At 41.9% G+C, this 26,024-nt stretch overlaps 1 protein-coding gene across 1 annotated transcript in view; it reads left to right on the top strand.

Annotated features, from left to right (window-relative positions):
* Window positions 1-11,166: 11,166 nt before the first annotated feature.
* LOC120045594 (DNA nucleotidylexotransferase) overlaps window positions 11,167-26,024 on the top strand; it is a 156,480-nt gene continuing 141,622 nt past the window's right edge. The window contains exons 1-2 of the mRNA XM_038990495.1: window positions 11,167-11,360; window positions 16,257-16,431. Coding sequence (XP_038846423.1) covers window positions 11,167-11,360; window positions 16,257-16,431 — 369 coding nt within the window. The remainder of the gene's footprint in view (window positions 11,361-16,256; window positions 16,432-26,024) is intronic.

The raw sequence follows: 26,024 nt of genomic DNA on the forward strand, positions 1-26,024 counted from the left end.
ACTCCTTTGTATACTATGCGTCTGATCTATCATGTCTTTAATATCTCAATGTTCAAATTTGAGCCCGAATCCAACAATATGAAGAAGTGTTGTTGTTTTGGTTGATTTGTTTTTGTCTTTGCTTCAACACATACCTCACCAGATTGGGTTTGCTGTCTGGTCGGGATTTCTCACAAAGGGTTAGCCCTCCAACTCCCTGACCCTGTAACTCTGAGGTGAGGTCGCCAATACGATATGGGAGTATAAGCTAATTTGTTTCAACAGTGTGTTGTTATGCTCTTTGACATTTGTCTTAGAAATATTTGCATTAATAAAATTGGGAATGGAATAATTTGTCATACAGTGAATAGTTTGTCTTGATTTCCCAAATCAGAAATGCCCTATACTGTTCTTGTCTGTCCTCTCTCAAAGTTATGGTGAGAGTGACTCCAGATGGTATCTAGGTGCATGGAAGAGATAATTCGACCTAGAAGAGTGTGAGCCTCACCACCTCTAACTGGCTGAAGTAATGGCAACAATGGCGTTCACTACGGCCCTGTCCTGCACCACTTCTACCTGAGACCTTAATCTGAGCTAGCAACCTGTGTACGGGCGGCAGGAGTGCGGAATGAGTCCTGAGACCGTGCATGTGGAGTGAGCATGGAGAGAAATCATGTCCAAACTCCTCTCATGCTGCTGGTGCACTGGTCGGAAAATGAACAAGAAAGAACGGACTGTACAGAATGGTGGTGGAGGCTCAGGTGAGACATTCCTTCACTTGGGAAAAAAAGATTTTTCCCCAGATATTGAAATCGGGACATTATCAAAGGCCATCAACTTTGACAGGCGTGAGTTACATGTGTGCCATTGGGAAGATGAACTGTAACGTTATCGGAGAAAGAAAATTAAGAGACGCCAGAAGAATGAGTACCGGGAAGGAGGGGGGTTGTCAGCTGTACCCGTAATAGATTTTGAGTTGCTCTAAACTGTGTATTTGGGGTATCAGGTTGATTGTGGGGGTCTGCACACAAACAATACATAGAGATACCTATCTGTCATTACCATGCGACTCAAGACAGTGTGAGACAGGGATGAACGGTGGCCGTGATGAGAAAAGTTAATGCTGGTAGTATGAGTAGTACATACTGTATATATGTTTCCCCCTGTCTGTAAACGTACATTCTGCCAGTGTCGGTGTGTGATAAGTTGAGGGTCTTGAATTCGGTGATAGACTCAAAGTGACGCACTAAGGACTGTCATTCCAAATTTGGGCTGGATCATTTATCAATAGTTCTAATTATGATTTGGAAAGGAGACAAGGAGAGAGAGAGAGCGCGCTGCCCTTAAGCTGCTAGGAGAGCACAACGTGGTTCCTGAAACTAATTCAATATTTGTAACAATCCATTCAGTCTAGGGAGGCTTTCCTCCCAGGAAACCTTATCTTTTCGTGTCCTCCGAGAGGGAGGTTATCAGAGAACCCACTAGATGGTAGCGTGGGCAAACCGTAATAGGGACATTGATAGTAGGGGCTTTGTTTAACCACTGACCTCCAAGGATGACGAAGAAGAAGACTGGGTGCAACTGAGTGGGTTAACAAACAATGTTTTCTAGGTGGCGTGGAACATGTGAGTGATCATTGTGCCAGATGAGGGATTGTTGGAAACTGCCTAATTGACTTGAGCATGTCTTAGTATGTTTATAACTATATGAGTGGCACAGCAGTAAGGATTAACGTGTTATGGGTTAGATGGAATCATCTAGGTGCAAATGTAAATTGAGGCCAGAGGCAAAGTACATAGGGGACAGAATGTTTGAGACAGAATGTTTCCGTAAGGGTGTTGACAGATCCTGGTAGGATCGATATCAGTTTATTCTACGGAGTCCCAAAAACCAAGGCATTAACATTACAGGGAACTGGGAAAGCGGAATTTAATATGACTGGGGCGGAGATTTGTGAGGCTCATAGATTAAGGAAGTGCGAAATAGAGTCTCTGGGGAACGACACCACTCCTCGTGTATAGTGATACAGGGGAAAGCACATAGTAGAGGAAGGACAGCTAACTATGCACAATATAGAGACTACTAGGAAGTCAAGTGGTGGGAGTAGGTGGGAGTAGCAGAGATAGTGTTGTCATTTCAGACACTATTGTCAACTTTCAGTGACGGGTTTAATCCAAGAAGGTACAACGCTTGAAAGAATAGCCACAGATCCCTGTATACATGAGGCCACCTCACCGGAAGGGAGGTTTGCTGTAATAATAGCATCACATCTCCTGCAGAGTGTGATTAAGAAACATGTGACACAGAGTTTTGTACGGTTGGATACTCTTCCGACGCCACTAATCGCTCCCCCATTCCTAACAAGCCAGCAAACACTTGACATATCTCCCAGAAGATTGGGACCAAGTGACTGTAAAAGGAAAGTGTTAGAAGGTTGCTGCTTATCAACCGTTGGGACCTAACGTTTACACTGTAACGAGGGTGTTCACAAAGGGGTGTGGTGTAGATTGGCTATGGGATGAGAGATGTGTACCTAACCTGAGCACCGGAAGTATTATCGGCAGATACCGACTGTAGCAGAACACAGGATATCAGTGGAGATGTTGGTGTCTAGAAAACTGGGTATGAGTTGGGAGACAGTTAGGGAGTATCTGAACGATTCAGTTCTCGATCTACTGGTGAACCACATACATTTAAGTCATTTAGCAGACGCTCTTATCCAGAGCGACTTACAAATTGGTGCATTCACCTTATGATATCCAGTGGAACAACCACTTTACAATAGTGCATCTAACTCTTTTAAGGGGGGGGGGGGTTAGAAGGATTACTTTATCCTATCCTAGGTATTCCTTAAAGAGGTGGGGTTTCAGGTGTCTCCGGAAGGTGGTGATTGACTCCGCTGACCTGGCGTCGTGAGGGAGTTTGTTCCACCATTGGGGTGCCAGAGCAGCGAACAGTTTTGACTGGGCTGAGCGGGAACTGTACTTCCTCAGAGGTAGGGAGGCGAGCAGGCCAGAGGTGGATGAACGCAGTGCCCTTGTTTGGGTGTAGGGCCTGATCAGAGCCTGAAGGTACGGAGGTGCCGTTCCCCTCACAGCTCCGTAGGCAAGCACCATGGTCTTGTAGTGGATGCGAGCTTCAACTGGAAGCCAGTGGAGAGAGCGGAGGAGCGGGGTGACGTGAGAAAACTTGGGAAGGTTGAACACCAGATGGGCTGCGGCGTTCTGGATGAGTTGTAGGGGTTTAATGGCACAGGCAGGGAGCCCAGCCAACAGCGAGTTGCAGTAATCCAGACGGGAGATGACAAGTGCCTGGATTAGGACCTGCGCCGCTTCCTGTGTGAGGCAGGGTCGTACTCTGCGAATGTTGTAGAGCATGAACCTACAGGAACGGGTCACCGCCTTGATGTTAGTTGAGAACGACAGGGTGTTGTCCAGGATCACGCCAAGGTTCTTAGCGCTCTGGGAGGAGGACACAATGGAGTTGTCAACCGTGATGGCGAGATCATGGAACGGGCAGTCCTTCCCCGGGAGGAAGAGCAGCTCCGTCTTGCCGAGGTTCAGCTTGAGGTGGTGATCCGTCATCCACACTGATATGTCTGCCAGACATGCAGAGATGCGATTCGCCACCTGGTTATCAGAAGGGGGAAAGGAGAAGATTAATTGTGTGTCGTCTGCATAGCAATGATAGGAGAGACCATGTGAGGATATGACAGAGCCAAGTGACTTGGTGTATAGCGAGAATAGGAGAGGGCCTAGAACAGAGCCCTGGGGGACACCAGTGGTGAGAGCACGTGGTGCGGAGACAGATTCTCGCCACGCCACCTGGTAGGAGCGACCTGTCAGGTAGGACGCAATCCAAGCGTGGGCCGCGCCGGAGATGCCCAACTCGGAGAGGGTGGAGAGGAGGATCTGATGGTTCACAGTATCAAAGGCAGCCGATAGGTCTAGAAGGATGAGAGCAGAGGAGAGAGAGTTAGCTTTAGCAGTGCGGAGCGCCTCCGTGACACAGAGAAGAGCAGTCTCAGTTGAATGACTAGTCTTGAAACCTGACTGATTTGGATCAAGAAGGTCATTCACACATAGGCAATAGGAGATCAGGAGCAGGAGACAGATTCAATGCAATAGCTATTCTCATGGCAGTCGCTGTAGGGACAGCAACTGAACGAGCAGTAGTAGTGGTGAAGGATGCTATAGTAACAGCATAGAACTGGACTACGGTGCAAATGAGATGTATTTTGAAGTATGCATCATGGGCAGTGTTAGTGGTAGCAGGGGTTAAAACTTCTTATGGCTGCAGGGGCAGTAATGAGTAGCTTTGATGAAAGGTGCCCAGAGGTGCCCATAGTAAACTGCCTGCTCCTCAGTCCCAGTTGCAAATATATGCATATTATTGTTAGTATTGGATAGTTTCTAAAACTGTTTGAATGATGTCTGTGAGTATAACAGAACTCATATGGCAGGCAAAAACCTGAGAAAAAATCCAAACAGGGAGTGGGAATTCTGAGGCTGGTCGATTTTCAACCAAGCCCCTATTGAATACACAGTGGGATATGGATGAGTTTGCACTTCCTACGGCTTCCACTAGATGTCAACAGTCTGTAGAACCTTGTCTGATGCCTCTACTGTGAAGTTGGGCCGAAGGAGACAGGAATTAGTCAGGTCTATCATGACCTGACCATGCTCTGACCATGCGCATTCACATGAGAGGGAGCTGTGTTCCATCTCACATCTGAAGTCAATGTAATTCTCCGGTTGGAACGTTACTGAAGATTTATGTTAAAAACATACTAAAGATTGATTCAATACATCGTTTGACATGTTTCTACTGACTGTTACGGAACTTTTTGACATTTCGTCTGCTTTTAGTGAACACGCTTCCTGACTTTGGATTTGTTTACCAAACACGCCCTCAAAAATAGTATTTGGACCTAAATGATGGACATTACCGAACAAAACGAACATTTCTTGTGGAAGTGGGAGTCCTGGGAGTGCATTCCGATGAAGATCAGCAAAGGTAAGTGAAGATTTATAATGCTTTTTATGAGTTTTGTTGACTGCACAATTTGGCGGGTAACTGTATGGCTTCCTTTTGTGGCTGAACATTGTTCTCAGATTATTGAATATTGTGCTTTTGCAGTAAAGTTTTTTGAAATCTGACACAGCGGTTGCATTAAGAACAAGTGTATCTTTAATTCTATGTAAAACATGTATCTTTCATCAAAGTTTATGATGAGTCTTTATGTTATTTGACGTGGCTCTCTGCAATTTCTCCGGATATTTTGGAGGCATTTCTGAACATGGCGCCAATGTAAACTGAGGTTTTTGGATATAAATATGAACTTTATCGAACAAAACATATATGTACTGTGTAACATGAAGTCCTATGAGTGTAATCTGATGAAGATCATCAAAGGTTAGTGATTAATTTTATCTCTATTTCTGCTTTTTGTGACTCCTGTCTTTGGCTGGAAAAATGACTGTTTTTCTGTGATTTTGCGGTGACCTAACATGTGGTGCTTTCGCTGTAAAGCCTATTTGAAATCGGACACTTTGGTGGGATTAACAACAAGATTACCTTTAAAATGGTATAAGATACATGTATGTTTGAGGAATTTTAATTATGAGATTTCTGTTGTTTGAATTTGGCGCCCTGCACTTTCACTGGCTATTGTCATATCATCCCGTTAACGAGATTGCAGCCATAAGAAGTTTTAAAGGCATGTATTAAATCATATTAAATCATTTCATTCAAATAAGTTGACTCACATAGGATAAGTATACCTGGATGCACATGTATCAACTTTGAAAAATGGATTTCTTTGTTTGGGTTAATGGTTATGGCTAATGGTTTCTACCTGAGCATATGGCACGTGGTAATTGTCTGCAATTCACACCTCCCAGTATAGATGGCGATATTATTATAACAATGGGTGCGCTGCCCCTCTTTTCTGCCAAACATTCCTTTTTTCTTTGAGCAGCATTGCTGTGTGAGCCAGACAGGAGAGCAATACAGCGCTGTGCAATTAGCTGCTCTTTCGCCGACGCAGGCTGTGACTCAACTTCCGTCGGCCGCATCATTATTTTTGACAGCTGCCGTCGGCTGCATCACTATTTTTGACAGCTGGGACAATATTTTCTGCTATGAACCTAGAGTGAACTGACAGGAATTCGCCATTGGTTGATGCATCACCTCGTCTCGCCTGAGTACTGAATAGGCAGTGAAACACGACCAATGATCTCCTCAAACAATGGAGGTCCCTCCTCCTGTAGTTATGGTTCCGGAACTGACACATCACTTTATGTTTATCGTACAAATGTCAACAACATGCTGGTTATCATGGTTCCAAAAGAATAGGTCCACAAAACCCCAGGATGAACCATTAATTCAAAAGTTTAGAAATCATTTTTTTTTAAACAGTGATACATGTGGAAAAAATCTGGGATTTTCAGCATCACTTCGTCAAGGGAGATATAGTATTCTTTCTAACAAAGATATCTACATTTATTTCAGTACGTTGTGCATCCCTGGATATAATCAGAATTCATGTAAACATTACACTTTTGAAAACATAGCTTGTCCCAAAAAATATGGGTATGGGGTAAGTTCAGCCGCTGGATCGGGTATGTTAAGCCGCCTACAAATTGATTAATTAAATATTACCACTTCCTTTTTAAAACCATGTCTATCTTTATTTCCCAAACACAATTCAATACTATCACAATCACTTTTTAAAAAACGTTTTATAATTTTAAGCAGATTTTAAGACAGACATAACACCTAACAAACCCTTTGTACTTTTTTAAACACTTTTAACATAGGCCAGGCCCTGTTTTTAGCTCACATCCCAACGATAACGCCTTGCATTACGCCTGGGAAGAAAACACTTCAACTTGCTCAACTTGCCATTGACTCAACCATTGGCTCAACTTACCCCAAGGCAAACATTTTGACTATATCAACTTCAAGGATGCGCATTCACGCTAGGTTTAGGACCTCACAATGAAGCTTATAGAGACCACAACTGATGTATAGAACAATCTTGAAATGATCTACTTTGGTTTAGATACAAGCATCATAAAACTTCAAACACGTTGCAGCAGTGTGTAGGAGGGAGATTCCTAGATGTGACAAGTGTGAAGGAAGGCATGAGACAAAGGAATGTGTAGTATCGGTGTGTTAAGTTCTGACAAACAGAGTGAAAATCTAACAGACAACTAGTAAAAGCTCAAACCAAGTTTATTCACCCACTGGGTCAAACAGCTGCAAAGACAAAGACATGTTCACACCAGTACAAGTATTTATACCCTACTATTAGGCGAAGTCAACTCCTTGCACATCTAGACAGCCAATACATCTCTGTTGCTAGGCAGAAACTTAAGTGGTGTGTGTAATAGAGCTTTTCCTTCTCACTTCATCTGACCTGACCTCGGCCTGTCTAATCCACGGCAATCCAACTTTATCTGTCACACCCTAATCTGTTTCACCTGTCTTTGTGATTGCCTCCACCCTCCTCCAGGTGTCGCCCATCTTCCCCATTATCCCCTGTGTATTTATACCTGTGATCTCTGTTTGTCCGTTGCCAGTTCATCTTGTTTGTCAAGTCAACCAGCATTTTTGTGTCAGTTCCTGCTTCCCCCCAGTCTCTCTATTCTCGTTCTCCTGGTTTTTGACCCTTGCCTGTCCTGACCCTGTACCCACCCGCCTGACCACTCTGCCTGACCCTGAGCCTGCCTGTTGTCCTGTACCTTTGCCCCACCTCTGGATTACCGACCTGTGCCTGACCTGAGCCTGCCTGCCGTCCTGTACCTTTGCCCCTGTTGCTGTAATAAACATTGTTACTTCGACACGGTCTGCATCTGGGTCTTACCTTGATACCTGATCTTATCAGTGACCGCAACCAAGTGATTGCCTTTTTCCTCACTCAGTAACTTTCCATACCCCTAGTTCTTATCCACCCCCCAATGACCCCACCATATACATACATATATACTTATACATGTAATCATTAACTTCTAGTATAGCAAGTACTGTATATTTCAAGCGGGAATCCAACAGTCACTCCTTTTTGAATAGTAACTCCATTCCTTTCAACATTATATACAATTTGAAATTACTTATAAATGAACAGAAAATTAAACATGATTAACATTCACAGTTGATTTGTATGTTTACACCTCCGAGACTTATGGCCTCTGATTTATAATCACACTATGTACACTCTTATTCCCCCTCCTATTGTACAACTGATAATGATTTCAGGTGGAGCTTTTGACGTTCTCCATTTCAGCTGGAGCTTTTGACTTTCTCCCTTTCCAGTGATAGCAAAAGACTTGAAAAGGAAAAGAAAACACAAAACATAACAAGTATTAATAATGCGTTAAGCTTTGCAGAACTATATATGCAGAAAAAAGTTTGATACATGACGATTCCAACTCCCTCTTAGCCTGACTATATACCTTCGGGATACTGTTCTGCTGGGGTCCACAATAATGAAGGCCCTAAAAAACCTCCTTATGCTTTCACCCAGTCTTCCCCCGTTAGGCCACAGGTTAGAAAAGATGCTCCCACACCATATCATCCTCACTTCGCCCCCCATCTTCTTCTCCCTCCATGGTCACCCGATATACACGTGCAGTGGCCTTAATCAACTTTACCTCATCTTGAGGCAAATCGGCACTGTATACATGTTTCAACATCAACGCCTTCAGAAGGTGATATCCCAGCAATGCTAACAAGTTAAAACCTGTTTGGGATTGGCGTCCCACTAACGGGACACCTCGACAACATCCGGTGAAATGGCAGAGCGCCAAATTCAAATTAATTTACTATAAATATTGAACTTTCATAAAGTCACAAGTGTAATACATCAAAATTAAGCTTAACTTCTTATAAATGCAGCCACCGTGTCAGATTTCAAAAAGGCTTTACGGCGAAAGCAAACCATGCGATTATCTGAGGACAGCGCCCCATCATACAAATGCATGACAAACATATTTCAACCAGGGAGGTGCGACACGAAAGTCAGAAATAGTGATATAAAAAATTACCTTTGATGATCTTCTTCTGTTGGCACTCCAAAAGGTCCCAGTTACATCACAAAGGGTCCTTTTGTTTGATAATGTTCTTCTTTATATCCATAAAAACTCAGTTTAGCTGGCACGCTTCAGTCAATAATCCACTCAGTTTCCCTCCATCAAAATTCATACAAAATGAATCCCAAACGTTACTAATAAACTTTTCCAAACAAGTCAAACAACGTTTATAATAAAACCTAGGTATCCTAATATGCAAATAAACAATACAATTTAAGACAGACAAAATGGGAGCCACCTAGAAAAACTACAATTCCTGGGTCATTTAAAAAAAAAAAAACGGCCTGAAACTCTTTCTAAAGACGGTTGACATCTAGTGGAAGCCCTAGGAACTGCAATTTGGGAGGACTTAGGCTTATAATTATAGTACTAGCCATTGAAAACAGTGGTAAGCTGATTTTTTTGTTTTGTTGGGATGGTTTGTCCTCGGGGTTTCGCCTGCCATATCAGTTCTGTTATACTCACAGACATCATTTTAATAGTTTTAGAAACTTTAGAGTGTTTTCTATCTAAATCTACCAATATATATATATATATGCATATCCTAGCTTCTGGGCCTGAGAAACAGGCAGTTTACTTTGGGCACGCTTTTCATCCGGACGTGAAAATACTGCCCCCATCCCAATGAAGTTTTAACAAAGTCTGCTCCATTTTGAAGTAGAAATAAAACAGTTTAGTTTATTACATTTAACAAAATGTTTAATCACTTTGAAACTACAGGAAATAGGTTGACTTCTATGTTAAATAACTGCAGGCCTGTCTGCTTTGGTTGTCAACAGAATTGTGGCTACTGTAGTCTTTTGACTGTAGAAAAACAGGAACGTCTAAAGCAGTGGTGTCTGCTGAGGGGAGGACTGCTCATAATAATGGCTGTAATGGAGCAAATGGTATGGCATCAAACACATGGAAACCATGTTTGATATATTTGATACCATTCCACTTATTCCATTCCAGCCATTACCACGAGCCCGTTCTCCCCAATTAAGGTGCCACCAACCTCCTGTCGTCTAAAGTTTTCCCAGGTGAGGCAGGCATGCGTGGGAGGGGCAACTGCGAATGTGCAATTCACCGACTGAGCAAGCAAACACGGCCATTGTTTGCTACAAAGAGTGATTTCTGGAATGTATTTATTCCGCCAAATGTTTCTATTGGACAAATTCAGGTAGGTCCCTCCTCGTTTCGTTCCATTTGCTTCCATTTAAGAAACGTTTTGTAACAGAATCGGCAGAATGAATACACCCCAGGCCTCTTTCCTCCGTTTCTCACACTCTTTTGTTGGAAAAATAGACATTGAATAGTTCAGAGCCATCCATTGCAATTAGACCAAAAAGATTTCTCTTGGATTATGGATATTTACTTGGAATTGCCTTGGGATGAACTTTTTGAGTCTTTTTATATCCTTGGACAGGGACTTGTACATCCATTCAAAGACTCAAGCTACAAAATCATTTCAGTCCATTCTAGTGTCTTATCTGAGGAGTTGAGAAACATCTCAAAATAATACTTATGCTTTAATGACTTAATAATGTTTCAAAACTTACCACCATATGCACACCCCCCAATTTGGACAAAATAGTCCTAATCATTGACCCCTGGAAAAAGGTTTTGCTCTAACCTACAGTCCAGAATCATTCCGATTAATAATAATCTAAATTAAAAAAGATTCTGGGCCCAGTTTCATTGGTATTGTTAACATGGCTTTGCTTTTCCTCATTAGATTCTATGCAGATACATTTTCAATCCATTCTATGTGGATTCACGAAGTCCCTCTAATAGGCCTACGATAAGTTATTTATGTTTTTTTTCCCCTTTGTCATTTTTTGATTGCGGCAGTTGATCTCTGCCTAATAAAATCCAAATCATAAACACCTGTTGCTTTGCCAGAGGCTTCCTGTCTGTCAGCCCCTCACAGACCTCATTCCAACTGCCAGTTTATCCTTGTGTTGACAAATAAGAGACCAATAACTGTGGCATCACCAAAACAAGCATTTTCCTAGAGGCAAGAGGTGCGAGGCACACAAGACAGACCTTTGAGAAAGCAAAACGAGTTTCAAGTTTAAGTGCTCCACTTTCTGAAGCTCATCCCAAAGAGATGAACCATGCTGGCATGCTAGCGCGTGTGAAAAAGAGGAAGAGGCCAGTTGAGGCTGGTGCTCAGGGTCAGGTAGAGGTCAAGTTCAAGGAGGTGACGCTGTATCTGGTGGAGAGGAAGATGGGCAGCAGTAGAAGGAACTTTCTGACCAGCCTGGCCAGGTCAAAAGGCTTTAGGGTGGAAGATGTCCTCAGGTAGGCCAACCAGCACACTGTAATTCTCAAGTCAAATAGATTTTTTTGGTTTCCTTGTTTAACGGTCAAATGAAGGTATCGATCGTGTTATGGTTGGCCCTATGTGATGTTTTTCCATAACCTCCTGGTCATAATGTTGTTGCTCTATGTCTGATTGTTTGAAGTTTCTTGGTTCCAAGTAATGACATTGTGTATTAAGAAGGAATCGCCCACCAGCCACCACACAATAGCCTGTATAACAGAGCAGGGTTGTTCCACCTCAAAAAGCACAATAAAGACACCATTTTGACACCCACTATCTCAGATTGTTCTGAAATTGTTCCTGTTGTTAGAAACAGATAAGATTAGCGTTCCTGCAACATTCTTTTGTTGAAATATAATTAAATCTTTAAGAAATTAACTCAATTGATTGCACCCAATTGGCTATTTTAATTTCTAGGACTCATATAATATTGAATAAATATATTACCTAACATCCGATTTGGACCAAACAATGAGTTAAACATGAGTAATCCCAAAAAATGGTCAAAAGCCACTAACAGACCCACCACAACCCACACCAATCACGTATTCCACATTATTTTGTTACAGCCTGAACTGCATAATTCGTTTTACAGGCAGAAAATGATTCCACCTTGTCTACCATATTTTGTTATGTCGATATTAGGAAAGTTTACCGACCAACTTGCTGTTTCCGTCAGGCCTGTGGTGAAAATGTTGTACTCACATTCAAATGTTGGATGGAAACGTAATTTGTGTTAGAAAAAAATTGGTCCAAATCGGATGTTAGGTACTATAATTATTAAATATTACAGTGCATTCGGAAAGTATTCAGACCCTTTGGCTTTTTCCACATTTTGTTACGTTACAGCTTTATTCTAAAATTTATGAAATATTTTTTTTTCCCTCATCAATCTACACACAACAACCCATAACAACAAAGCAAAAACAGTAAAAAAAAAAATATTTTTTATTCAACATAAAAAAACCATAAATACCTTATTTACATAGGTATTCAGACCCTTTGCTTTAAGACTCGAAATTGAGCTCATGTTTCTACAACTTGGTTGTAAATTAAATTGATTGGACATGATTTGGAAAGACACACACCTGTCTGTATAAGGTCCCACAGTTGACCGTGCAAAACCAAGCCGTGAGGTCGAAGGAATTTTCCGTAGAGCTCTGAGACAGGATTGGGTCGAGGAACAGATCTGGGGAAGGGTACCAAAACATTTCTGCAGCATTGAAGGTCCCCAAAAACACAGTGGCCTCCATCATTCTTAAATGGAAGAAGTTTGGAACTGCCAAGACTCTTCCTAGAACTGTCCGCCCGGCCAAACTGAGCAATCGGGGGAGAAGGGCCTTGGTCAGGGAAGTGACCAAGAATCCGGTGGTTACTCTGACAGAGCTCTAGAGTTCCTCTGTGGAGATGGGAGAACCTTCCAGAAGGACAACCATCTCTGCAGCACTCAACCAATCAGGCCTTAATAGTAGAGTGGCCAGACGGAAGCCACTCCTCAGTAAAAGGCACATGATTGCCCAATTGGAGTTTGCCTAAAGGACTCTCAGACCATGAGAGACAAGAGACCAAGATTGAACTCTTTGGCCTGAATGCCAAGTGTCACGTCTGGAGGAAACCTGACACCATCTCTACGGTGAAGCATAGTGGTGGCAGCATCATGCTTGGGGATCTTTTTCAGCGGCAGGGACTGGGAGACTAGTCATAATCGAGGGAAAAATGAACGGAGCAAAGTACTGTACAGAGAGATCCTTGATGAAAACCTACTCCAGAGTGGTCAGGACCTCAGACTGGGGCGAAGGTTCTCCTTCCAACAGGACAACGACCCTAAGCACACAGCCAAGACAACGCAGGAATGGCTTCGGGACAAGTCTCTGAATGTCCTTGAGTGGCCCAGCCAGAGCCCGGACTTGAACCAGGCGAGACCTGAAAATAGCTGTGTAGCAACGCTCCCCATCAAACCTGACAGAGTTTGAGAGGATCTGCAGAGAAGACTGGGAGAAACTCAGGTGTACCAAGCTTGTAGCGTCTTACCCATGAAGACTCAAGGCTGTAATCACTGCCAAAGGTTCTTCAACAAAGTACTGAGTAAAGGGTCTGAATACTACTTCCGTTTAACATTTTTAATACATTTGCAAAAATGTCTTTAAAACCTGTTTTTGCTGTGTCATTATAAGGTGTTGTGTGTAGATTGGGGGGGGGGGGGGGGGGGGGGGACTTAATCCATTTTAGAATAAGGCTGTAATTTAACAAAATGTGGAAAAAGTCAAGGGGTCTAAATACTTTCCAAATGTAATGTATAGGAATCCTTTAAATGTAAAATGGCCAATTTGGGTGAAATCAATTAGCTTAATTTCTCAGAGATCAAATTATATTTCAACAAAATAATACTTCCGGGAATGCTCAACTTATCTCTTCCTGACTACAGAAACGATTTCAGAAAAATCTGAGATGGTGGGTGTCATGGCTTGCTGAATTGACGTGGAGCCAGCAGCCAGCCACAGGTTCATTTAATGATCCATTGTGCCATAGCTGGGTGGCAGCGGTAGCTAGCGATACTGAGCTGATCAAGCTCAGCCAGGCAGATAGAGCTGTATAGGTCTGCCTGAGGGGCACCAGTGGGAGTAGGCGAACTGGGAGGCTGTAGAACAGAGCTGCTGCCAGCTCCGCATCGCACCAGGCTGGGGATGATGGCAGCATTCCCAGAAACACAGCTTGAGCGCCTCTACGGTTACACTTGGCTTGATACAATTGTTTGAAACCAACCACAGGAAATAGGCCGTGTGTGCGCCTCGAACTGACATTCTGCCTAGCAGACAGTTTGATATCAGCTGCAGTTTTGATAACACCTCCCTAACACAGCCTTACACAAACAAGATATTCTCTTGAACGTTATACACACACACACACACACACACACACACACACACACACACACACACACACACACACACACACACACACACACACACACACACACACACACACACGCAAGCAGGCACACATACATTGTTTGGTGCGGGTGAATGCTGTTTGTGAGGTGGATGAGAGGCACAAACCCTCATTTATAATTTATCAAGTGTGTTCTGATCAGTTTAACCACTTATATAAATCCACCATTCTAATTTCAACTCTGAAACGCAAATACAAAACACCTTAAGCATTATCAAGTTTTCTGAATTGTGAGTATATCGTGGGAGTTTTGAGTGACGAGCTAGTTTGCGATTTTGGCTTTAGCTGCTGTGAAATGAATGGCATGTCGATAATTCTGTTATCGTCACACACCTTCCGTAATCTTGATCTTGGATCTCCTAGTGGGATGCAGTAGGATGCAGTGTACACTCCAGTTAGCACAGTTAGCACAGCTCTCCCTATCTGAACCCCATTGACTTTAGCCTGTCCTTGCTCACTGCGCTGGAGCTCAGGGTCCCGCTGTTCCTGGGAACTCCAATCTGGTGCAGCAGGGCATGCTTGCTCATTTGCATATCTATCTGCCGTGCCATTTTACATTCACTGCTGGTTGCAAGTCAGAGGAATATCAGGATTTTGGCCTAGATTATAGGGGCTGTGTTTCTGTATAGAGGGCAGTGAATAAAAGAGCAGTGAGGGAATGAGAGAGAACACTCAGTTATTTATCCTTGAGAGAGCACTCTATTTTATTTATCCACCACGGCTAAATTCAGGACCTACATATCAATTTAAGCACAGGGTTGAATATCTACATCAGTCCACACTCGATTGTGACATTTTGAAAGACTTCCTGTTTTTTTGTTAGAATCAACAGATGGCGATTAATCTGAAGGACACTTTATTTTTCCTTTTTCTAAGAGGATGGGTTTTACCACTTCTTTGTCTGTAAATAAACATATTCAGTACACCACAATAACCTCCAAAGTTGATGTTGGCAGTGTGTAGAATATTTTTTTTCTTCAGTTTGGTGATAATATAGTCATATTCACACCTGCGCAAAGACATTGAATGTGATTATATGCTCTATCCACTCATACTGTTTGTGTTATCTTTGATGAGCCTCACTCTGTAGCTGTTATTGTTGTGGAGCCTCTCTAAACCTGGTCTCAGCGGCAGGCCAACCAACCAACCAGTACACAGAGCAGTCAGACAGAGCATAAGTTTCACTGCTGATTTGGCCAATTAGGCCTTTGCCTCTCTCCTGAAGTGACGCTCTGTTAGGCTGTTGGGATGTCCTGGGAGGGCCGTAAGGAGCCGTTCCGCTGTTTTACCTCAGCTAGCCGTAAGGAGCCGTTCCGCTGTTTTACCTCAGCTAGCCGTAAGGAGCCGTTCCGCTGTTTTACCTCAGCTAGCCGTAAGGAGCCGTTCCGCTGTTTTACCTCAGCTAGGAGACAGGAGGAGAAGAAGGAGCATGGGGAGGATAATCATGCACGGACAGGTGCTCTGATTGGCTCATTGGTATGGTAGTTACACACTGGTGGAACAGAGAGAGATTCCGGCTGGGAGAAAACCAGACACGTCTGTTGTGAGGATCCCTATGGAGCTGTGGGATACTCTAGGTCAGGGATGGGCAACTTTGAATGGAGTGGGTGCCATAAAAAATCTGAACTCACCATGAGAGGCCGAAATTGCACCTCAAGTTTTCTACTATTCTAACTCGCAACATTAAGTTTCCCATTCCTGCTGTAGGTGAATGCATATCTTTATGGATCTCAATTGTGAATGCATATCTCGCCTGGCTTGCCGGTCCTGACGTTTTCCTTAGTCCTCAGCTCTCTGTAGCCACTGGACGACTCCTCCGCTAGCGATGTGTAGCCCCCACTTGTAACCACATCATAAGGCATTATACCTGCCGGCTTTATGTAAAGTTTTGACCTGTGACCCCCTTCTTCCTGTTCCTTGTGCAGTGATGATGTCACTCACGTGGTGGCGGAGGACAATCAGGCTGAGGTTTTGTGGGCGTGGCTGATGGGACATGGTCTGAGAGATGTCTCCAGACTGGCTGTGCTGGACATCTCCTGGTTCACGGACAGCATGAGGGAGGCGAGACCTGTCAGAGTGGAGACCAGGCACCGTATTCAGGTGAGGGAACCTGTGGTCAGTGTATGTGGGTATTTACCGCTGTGTGTGTGTGTGTGTGTGTGTGTGTGTGTGTGTGTGTGTGTGTGTGTGTGTGTGTGTGTGTGTTGTATCCCCAAAATACAAATAAAGGAATTAAGAAATATCAGGACGAGCAATGTCAGAGTCCGGAAAATAAATATATATGTATATGATGGTGTGTATAGACATTATGGACAGCATATGAATAGAAAAATGTGTACATCAGTAGTTGTGTAGGGTGAGCCTTGACTAGAATACAGTATATACATATGAAATGGGTAAAATAGTCAACATTATTAAAGTGATCAGTGTTCAATGACTATGTACATTGGGCAGCAGTCTCTAAGGTGCAGGGTTGAGTACCGGGTGGTAGCCGGCTAGTAACAGTGACTAAAGTTCAGGGCAGGGTACTGGGTGGAGGCCGGTTAGTGGTGACTATTTAACAGTCTGTAACGCCTGTCGTCGGAAGGAGTGGACCAAAGCGCAGCGTGAAAAGTGTTCATGATTTTATTTATTATCAAAAAACACTCGAACAAAGTAACAAAACAAAAGCGAACAGTTCTGTCAGGTAACAGAGACTAAACAGAAAATAACTACCCACAAAACACAGGTGGGAAAAAGGCTGCCTAAGTATGATTCCCGATCAGAGACAACGATAGACAGCTGCCTCTGATTGGGAACCACACTCGGCCAAAAACAAAGAAATAGAAAACATAGGAAGAAAGAAACTAGAATGCCCACCCTAGTCACACCCTGGCCTAACCAAAATAGAGAATAAAAACCTCTCTATGGCCAGGGCGTGACACAGTCTGATGGCCTGGAGAAGTGTATGTGTGTAGCGAGTGTGTATGTGTGTGTGTGCAAGAGAGAATATTTTAGAAAACAAAGGAAATACAATATAGATACTGTTATAGTGATACAGTATTTTGTAGTTCTGAAAAACACAGACAGAGGGTGAGTTGAATTAATTTGTCTGAGGTGTCACACACAATATAGGCCTCTCTCCCCACTGAAACCATTTGCTAGCAGATGGGCATCTTGGTGGGGTTGTTTGTAATACTGTAGTATTTGATTAAAGATGCACTGACAAACTTTTGTATATTTTCAGCCAGTAGTTTTGAAAGTGGTGCTCATGAGCAAAAAGTGGTCCCCGTTTTTTGTGTACTAGTCATCCATTTAGCAAGATATGTTATGTCCTGCAAAATATATACATGTATATATAATTTCATATAATTTGTACAATATGTTGCGAATTTGTTATTCTTAATATCCTGGAGTGCACCTGCAGAATATTACAACATGTCTGTGTGATTGGTGCATTGGAGTGTTGACATCCATTTTAGCTATGTTGATGGGTTCAAGTCTATATCACGGCCTCTTGGCCCATGGTCTTATACTACCGGTCAAAAGTTTTAGAACACCTACTCATTCAAGGGTTTTTCTTTATTTTCTTTACTATTTTCTACATTGTAGAATAATAGTGAAGACATCACTACTATGAAATAACACATATGGAATCATGTAGTAAGCAAAAAAGTGTTAAACAAATCAAAATATATTTTATATTTGAGATTCTTGAAATAGCCACCCTTTGCCTTGATGACTGCTTTACACACTCTTGGCATTCTCTCAACCAGCTTCACCTGGAATGCTTTTCCAACGGTCTTGAAGGAGTTCCGACATATGCTGAGCACTAGCTTCTTTTCCTTCACTCTGCGGTCCAACTAATCCCAAACCATCTCAATTTGGTTGAGGTCGGGGGATTGTGGAGGCCAGGTCATCTGATGCAGCACTCCATCACTCTCCTTCTTGGTAAAATAGCCCTTACACAGCCTGGAGGTGTGTTGGGCCAATGTCCTGTTGAAAAACAAATGATAGTCCCACTATGCGCAATCCAAACGGGATGACTTATCGCTGCAGAATGCTGTGGTAGCCATGCTTGTTAAGTGTGCCTTGAATTCTAAATAAATCACAGACAGTGTCACCAGCAGCTTTGCTATAACACCTCCTCCTCCATGCTTTACGGTGGAAAACACATATGCAGAGATTGTAACGGCAGCCTTCCCTCTCTTCACTAGAAGAGAGAGTGTAGCAGGGATCGGACCAACACGCAGCGTAGCCAGTCCTCAACATGTTTAATACGAACGACAAACAGTGAACACGATACAAAACAAAATAACAAATGTGGCAAACCGAAACAGTCCTAGCTGGTGCAGACAAAACACAGAGACAGGAAACAACCACCCACAAAATCCCAACACAAAGCAAGCCACCTATATATGATTCCCAATCAGGGACAACGATTGACAGCTGCCTCTGATTGAGAACCATATTAGGCTGGACACAGAAACAGACGAACTAGACACACAACATAGAATTCCCACCCAGCTCACGTCCTGACCAACACTAAACAAGCAAAACACATAAGAACTCTGGTCAGGACGTTACAGAGATCATATGCTCACCCCTACCGCATCTCACAATGACACAGCGGTTGGAACCAAAAATCTCAAATTTGGACTCCAGGCTAAAGGCCACATTTCAACCGGTCGAATGTCCATTGCTCGTGTTTCTTGGCCCAAGCAAATCTCTTCTTCTTATTGGTGTCCTTTAGTGGTGGTTTCTTTGCGACCATGAAGGCCTGATTCACACAGTCTCCTCTGAACAGTTGATGTAGAGATGTGTCTGTTACTTGAACTCTATGAATCATTTATTTGGGCTGCAATTTCTGAGGCTTCTAAGTCTAATAAACTTATCCTCTGCAGCAGAGGTAACTCTGGGTCTTCCATTCCTGTGGTGGTCCATGTGAGACAGCTTCATCATACCGCTTGATTGTTGTTGTGATTGCACTGGAAGAAACTTTCAAAGTTCTTGAAATGTTCCATATTGACTGACCTCCATGTCTTAAAGTAATGATGGACTGTCGTTTCTCTTTGATTATTTTAGCTGTTCTTGCCATAATATGGACTTGGTCTTTTAGCCCTATTTGGTGTCTTCTGTATACCCCCCTACCTTGTCACAACACAACTGATTGGCTCAAACGCAAGAAGAAGGAGAGAAATTCCACAAATTATCTTTTAAGAAGGCACACCTGTTAATTTAAATGCATTCCAGGTGACTACCTCATGAAGCTGGTTGAGAGAATGCCAAGAGTGTGAAAAGCTGTCATCAAGGCAAAGGGTGGCTATTTCAAGAATCTCAAATATAAAATATATTTTGATTTGTTTAATACTTTTCGTTACTACATGATTCCATATGTGTTATTTCATAGTTTTGATGGGTTCACTATTACTCTACAATTTATTTATTTTTAAATGAAGAAAAACCTTGAATGAGTAGGTGTTCTAAAACTTTTGACCGGTAGTGTACGTCAGATAGTCCCAGCCGGTATTAAATAGAACGTCGCAGTCCCACCTGCCTGTGGGGAAAACAACCTGAGTTTACCTATGGGGTAACATTGCCTCACAGCAAAATCTTGACCTTTTTCAAATGCAATTTTCTTGTCTGCTTGTTTTAGTCAATTAAAAACAACATTTAAGAAAAGCACAACATGTCTAAAGATTACTTTTCAACATTGCTTGCTCCCGAGCATTCTGACTACTTAGAAAAACATAATATTGTATGGCTTACCTCATGCCCCTTTTAATGACAGTGCTAGTGAGTGCTAGCTAGCTACCAAGACCAAAAACACAAACAATCGGACTATACAGCTACAAGTAGTGAGTGGAGTTACAAACGGACTATACTAAACAAGTTAAATGTCTTACCTGTGATTAAATGTTTTCCACACATAGCTACGTGTAGTCTACTTGGACACTGGGTCCCCACATTTCCTGCTCTCCCACAATAAATAGCTTGAAGCCACCAGGCTCTTCTCGCAGGCTGTATTTCTCTATGTGGGAGCATTACAAACCACAGGTCAAGATTCTTGACCTGGATACGTGTACATTGAACAACACAGCAGCTTTTTGGCACGTTTTGTTATTTCTGTATACCAAAAAATGTTCGACGAAGTTAGCTCTTTTACAATGTGGGGACAATGTTTTCCCAATTTGTGGGCGTGGTTAAGGGGATATCCTTCTTATTAGTGAATATCGACTCGGAGTATAGCGCAGACATGTTTTATGTTTGGTTGCTAAGAGCCAGTGTTAATTTAAAACCAGTTTTACCCATTCTATTCCATTGCCATGGCAATTCTAAATGAAAACAATACATTACGTTTGGTTGGAACTCAGTTTTGGGGCAACAACCCCAAGACTAGGCGTGCGACTTGTTTCTGCTATCTGAGATTATCAAAAATGGACGTCCACATTCAGCAAATTGTCCAGTATTTCCCATTAAAGGGACAGGGACAGTATCTTCCTGGTGTGGAGGTCTCCTCCATACAGAATATCACCTCAACCCCACCAAGCCCACTTTCTCAGGCATCCTCTGCTACAGGGAGGCAAGGTAGCCTGAGCTCACAGTAAGTGCCACCCTACTACAGTATCTACACTGTTAAAACCTATTCTGTAATCAGGTTTCCATACATTCCTTTTATGCGGGTAAAGTACATATCAGATAAAACATTTCATGACAGGCCTGATAGAAGCAGCAAGTTTGTCGGCACACTTTCCAAATGTCGACAAAACAAAATATCCTAGACAAGGTGGGATCTTTTTGTGTCAGCAAAATGATTTATGCTAGAAATGGAGGTGGAAACGCTTTTATGTGCAAAGATTGATATAATAACCATCATATTGAAGTAAACTTGGTAGTGTGAATTAGTCCATGAAAGAATGATGTTTGAGAAGGAGAGACAGATAGTGTTTTCAAGGTTGCATTTTACTGAGTCAATTTTCTCAACGACATTTGCAATAATACTAATTACCATGTAGTAATGGATTAGTCGGTATGTCACTGGTGACGCTCAATAAAGGAGTAATAAAATCCTTATCTAAAGTTAATATATTTAATGCTAACAGATTTTAAGGGGTGGCTTTATTGCGTAGGTTGTGTGTGTGTGTGTGTATGTACGTGTTTGTGTGTGCATGTACGTGTTTGTGTGTGTGTGTGTGTGTGTGTGTGTGTGTGTCAAAGAGAGGAATTTAACACTTAACTTTCTCTAGCTTCCACTCACATTAAGACATTTCAGTTTGCTTGACAGCGGCAGAAGGATCCCCCATATTGCTCTCGCATGTCAAATAGACCCATCAGCGTAACATCAGGGCTCGGAGCTCACTCCTAACCAAAACACCGATTTGTTTCTCCTGGAAGGCACTGTGGAGGCATCTGCAACAGAATACAGAAATATACTGCCTGGTTCTTCTCTTCTTCCTACCATAACTGGGTACAAATGTGATTCGAAATCATTTCAAATACTTTAGCTGGGCTGGATTGAGCTTGCCTGGCGTAATGAAACCAATAGAAAGACCCAAATGTGCAAACCCAGTCCATCTGACACTCCAGACAAGCTAAAGCAAATAAAGTATTTGAAATATTTCAAATAGTGTTTGAACCCAGTTCCACTTCCCATCAACTTCATCACAAAAAGGTTAGCAAGCCTGCCTTTCTGACAACATTATGCAAAGATATGACGAGTGTGTGCCAAAGTTATGCAACAACGGATATGAAAATGTCTATTTCCCATTCCTGCACAGCCATTCGTGCTATTCCATATGAAATGCTCAAATCTGGCCCATCAATAGATTTCTGGTGGCTATATCATTAAGCAGCTGAGCTAATGATGCAATGTTAACGTTTATCGACCTGTCTCCTAAGGTAACCACAAGCCTCTTTTACTGCTTATCCTGTGATGTATCCCTATTCTAAATTGAACAAGGCAATACACCATGGCATTTACGTGTGCCACACTTCCAATAGAGAGTTATAAATCTATTTAAGAGCCTTGTGTAGAGAGACAATATTCTCAGAGCTGGCTTTGCTAGCACTTTTGCCGCAGGGTCTTCCTAATAAAATAAAAACATTATGCATTTTACAACCATACATATTTCACCCTGTACTCTGCACACTGTGTCTGAGGGAATTTTACCTATTAAAAATCTATTGAAATGTAATATTTCCATTAGTATATACCAGTAGGGAAACATACACTGAGTGTAGGAAACATGAGGAACATCTTCCTAATATTGAGTTGCACCCCTTTTGCCCTTAGAACAGCCTCAATTCCTTGGGGCATGGACTCTACGTCGAAAGCGGGATACTGGCCCATGTGGACTCCAATGCTTCCCAAAGTTGTGTCAAGTTGGCTGGATGTCCTTTGATGGTGGACCTTTCTTGATACACACGGGAATCTGTGAATGTGTGCCATTCACCCTCTGAATGGCGCACATTCAGAGGGTGACAATCCATGTCTCAATTGTCTCAAGGTTTAAAAATCCTTTAACCTGTCTCCTCCTGTTCATCTACACCGATTGAAGTGGATTTAACAAGTGACATCAATAAGGGATCATAGCTTTCACCTGGATTCACCTGGTCAGTCTATGTCATGGAAAGAGCAGAGCAATGTTTTGTACACTCCCTAATTGTATTTACTGATATCAATAACTTTAATTTTTATATCAAAGTATTTATCAATATTAAAAATTAAAAATAAATTATATAAAAAATTAATTATATGATAATGACCTTCATGGGGCGGGATTACATTTGCATGCTCTTACATACGGTCGCTAGTGAAAGTCTACACACACCTTGCACAGTTTTCTCATTTAGTACATTTTAGTACATTTCCTATAGAACTACACAACTTACTCATATTTTTCAAAGTGAAAGTCATTATATTTAATAAAATAAAAAAATAAAAAAATACAAGTATGTCTTCACACCTCAGAGTTAATTGGTGGAATCACCTTTGGCAGCCATTACAACTGTGAACATTTTTGAATAAGATTCTAGTAACCTTGCACAACTCTTAGGGCAACATATCCATTGTTTTTGTCAAAATTACTCAAGCTAAGTAAATTTGGTTACGATCATTGATGGACAACAATATTCAATACTTGTCACTGATTGTCAATCAGATTTAGATCAGGACTGAAACGACTAGACCATTGAGGAATTCTCAACACCTTTTGAATTTGTGTAATTTTTCCTCTAAAAAATCTCAGTGTTAGGTTTTCTGAAGACTATGGCAGGTTTTCCTCTAAGTTTTTGTTGTTGTCGATTTGCCTCATTTGTGAACAATTTCTCTGTTCTTCACATTGGAGTCCTGCTGCAGGCTTTGTGTGTGTCTGACCAATCAGATTCAAGGAAAGTGCAGGTCTCTGAAGGTGCGTTCTCCACTTTTCCTCTAGTATTTATTTAGCAAGCGTGATGAAACATCATTCCAGGCACCTAAACATTAGTGATCTGACATGCTGTATTGCATGGAAATTATACTTTTTTTCATTCTGATCAACTGTAGGCTACTAACAACAGCAGCTGCATAGTCTAGCCTGCTATGCACCCTGTCCCTCTGGCCAAGGTAAACGAAGCGATAACGTTGTGTAGGCCTAGTTATAGGCCATTTGTTTGTGAGAAAATGTGGAGGGGATCAAATGAGGTTTATTTTCAAACTTGGGCTGACTAGGCTATCTAGACTTTTTCAATCCAGAATTATTGACTGGAATTAATCAATAAGCACAATAGCTGACATAGACTGTGTGTTGACTTTGATTTAGGCCTACAGTTGCATAAGGCAGGACTACACGATGCAAACCTGCATAAAGCAAGCTCAGCCCTGTAAGTTTTCATGGAATTCAGGGGAGAGGGATTTGTGACAAACCTTTAATTACAACTAGTCTTTTCTTACTGAGGATTTTTTTTTAGACCTGTTGTAAACCAAGGTTTACAGAACCCATCTGCTGCTTTCTTATGTGGTTTAACTAAGGGAAAGCAGTGGTGAAATACAGAATTGGAAGATGTGAGAAAAGTCTGGTAATAAACATTTCCCCATGAAATATCAACATCTTTAAAGTGCTCACAATTACTTTTGTTAAAGATTCTTCCTTTAATCATTCCCATATGTTCATTTCCAGCTGGCAAAGATACGTGGAACATTGGGAAATGCTCAGAAATGTCAGTATAAAGGGTACCTGTACTAGCCACATTATTCAATGAATATGCACAAATATTATCAATAAAAGTGCAGATGAACTGATCCGTCCTGTGGGTTTATAGATGAGGGGATACAGATAGCTGGAGTATAAAGTATTCAAAAAGCCAGGTGTCTTGAGGGGTTCATCACTTTTTAAATACGTTTATGTTGTAATCACCCAATAGAAAACCCATTTTATCTTCATTATTCATCAAATCCAAAGTTGATGCAAGGATATCAATGAAACTAGCACTAAACGATTTACCAGAGAGAATTTCTATGAAAAGAGATTCATCATCAATGTTATCAGATGTAAGTGCGAGGTTCTCTTTTACAAAGAATTGAAAACGTTTCTGAACAAAAATGGACACTCCTCCTCCTACTCTTGAGGTTCTACAGTGGTGAACAGCATTATAAGGAGATGTGATAAAACCATGGTTGTCTCTTCAGTTAACCATGTTTCTGAAAGGGCAACAAAGGAAAATGAATGATTGAGAGAAGACAGATAATGAACAAGGTGGTCACGATTTTTAAGAATACTGCGAACGTTCAAATGAAAGTTAGAAAATAAGCTTGTCTTGGAATTAGATAAACTGCTATACAGGTTGTTAAATTGCTTAGAATTATAGTAAACACAAGTGATAGAATAATTTCTGGTAAATTTCAGGAAATTTGAATCTGTATCAACACAATCATTATATTTATTGTTCTCTTCATTAATATCTAATGGGTCTTTACGTCCTCAATTCCATCGATTAAAATGTTATTGCGCCTCGATCGGTTTTCGAGGTAGTCTCCTTTGGAAGAGTGCTTGTCAAGTGTTGTTTGGAAATTTGCGAAATCCTCAGACATGGTTTTGAATGCGGTCTGGCAGATGACATTCGTGACCTTTATCTCCTCCACCTCCGACCACGTCAATTCCAAACTGTGTTTAAATTCCATTAAAGATCATCAACCCTTTTGTGTGTAGAATCCATACAGAGCTGCAGGAAGGACTTAAAGTGATTTTCCTGCAGATCTATTAGATCTTTATAGAACTCTTTTTGTTGATCGAGTAGTTCATGTTGTGTAGTGCTTGCTACGTATTCCTCTTTCGCATTGAGCTTTGCGGCGTTTTTTGTGTTAGCCATGCTACAAGCTTGTTGTGAGCTAAAAATAGTTTGCGAACACAACCCACACCCCACCTCCCCAAAAACAAGCTCCGCCGGTGAAATGGCAAACACACTCAAGCAACACACACTTGATCACACATGCACCGGTGAGATCACACATGCACGATAAACAGTGAGAAAGCGTAGAACTTGCTCACTGTATGGACCCTGGCTGCACTTACCTAAACGAGCGGGAGATTACCAACTCGCATGTTAGTGTTGCGGTTACAAGCAGTATGCGGGGGCAGTAAGCCAAAACACAGGTCAAAGATGCTTGGGAGAGACAATGGTAGGAGTATTTTCTTACCCACGGAACGAGCAGCATGAACGAGCAGCATGAACGAGCA

Source organism: Salvelinus namaycush, chromosome 4 (genome assembly GCF_016432855.1).
Source record: "Salvelinus namaycush isolate Seneca chromosome 4, SaNama_1.0, whole genome shotgun sequence".
Lineage (NCBI taxonomy): Eukaryota > Metazoa > Chordata > Actinopteri > Salmoniformes > Salmonidae > Salvelinus > Salvelinus namaycush.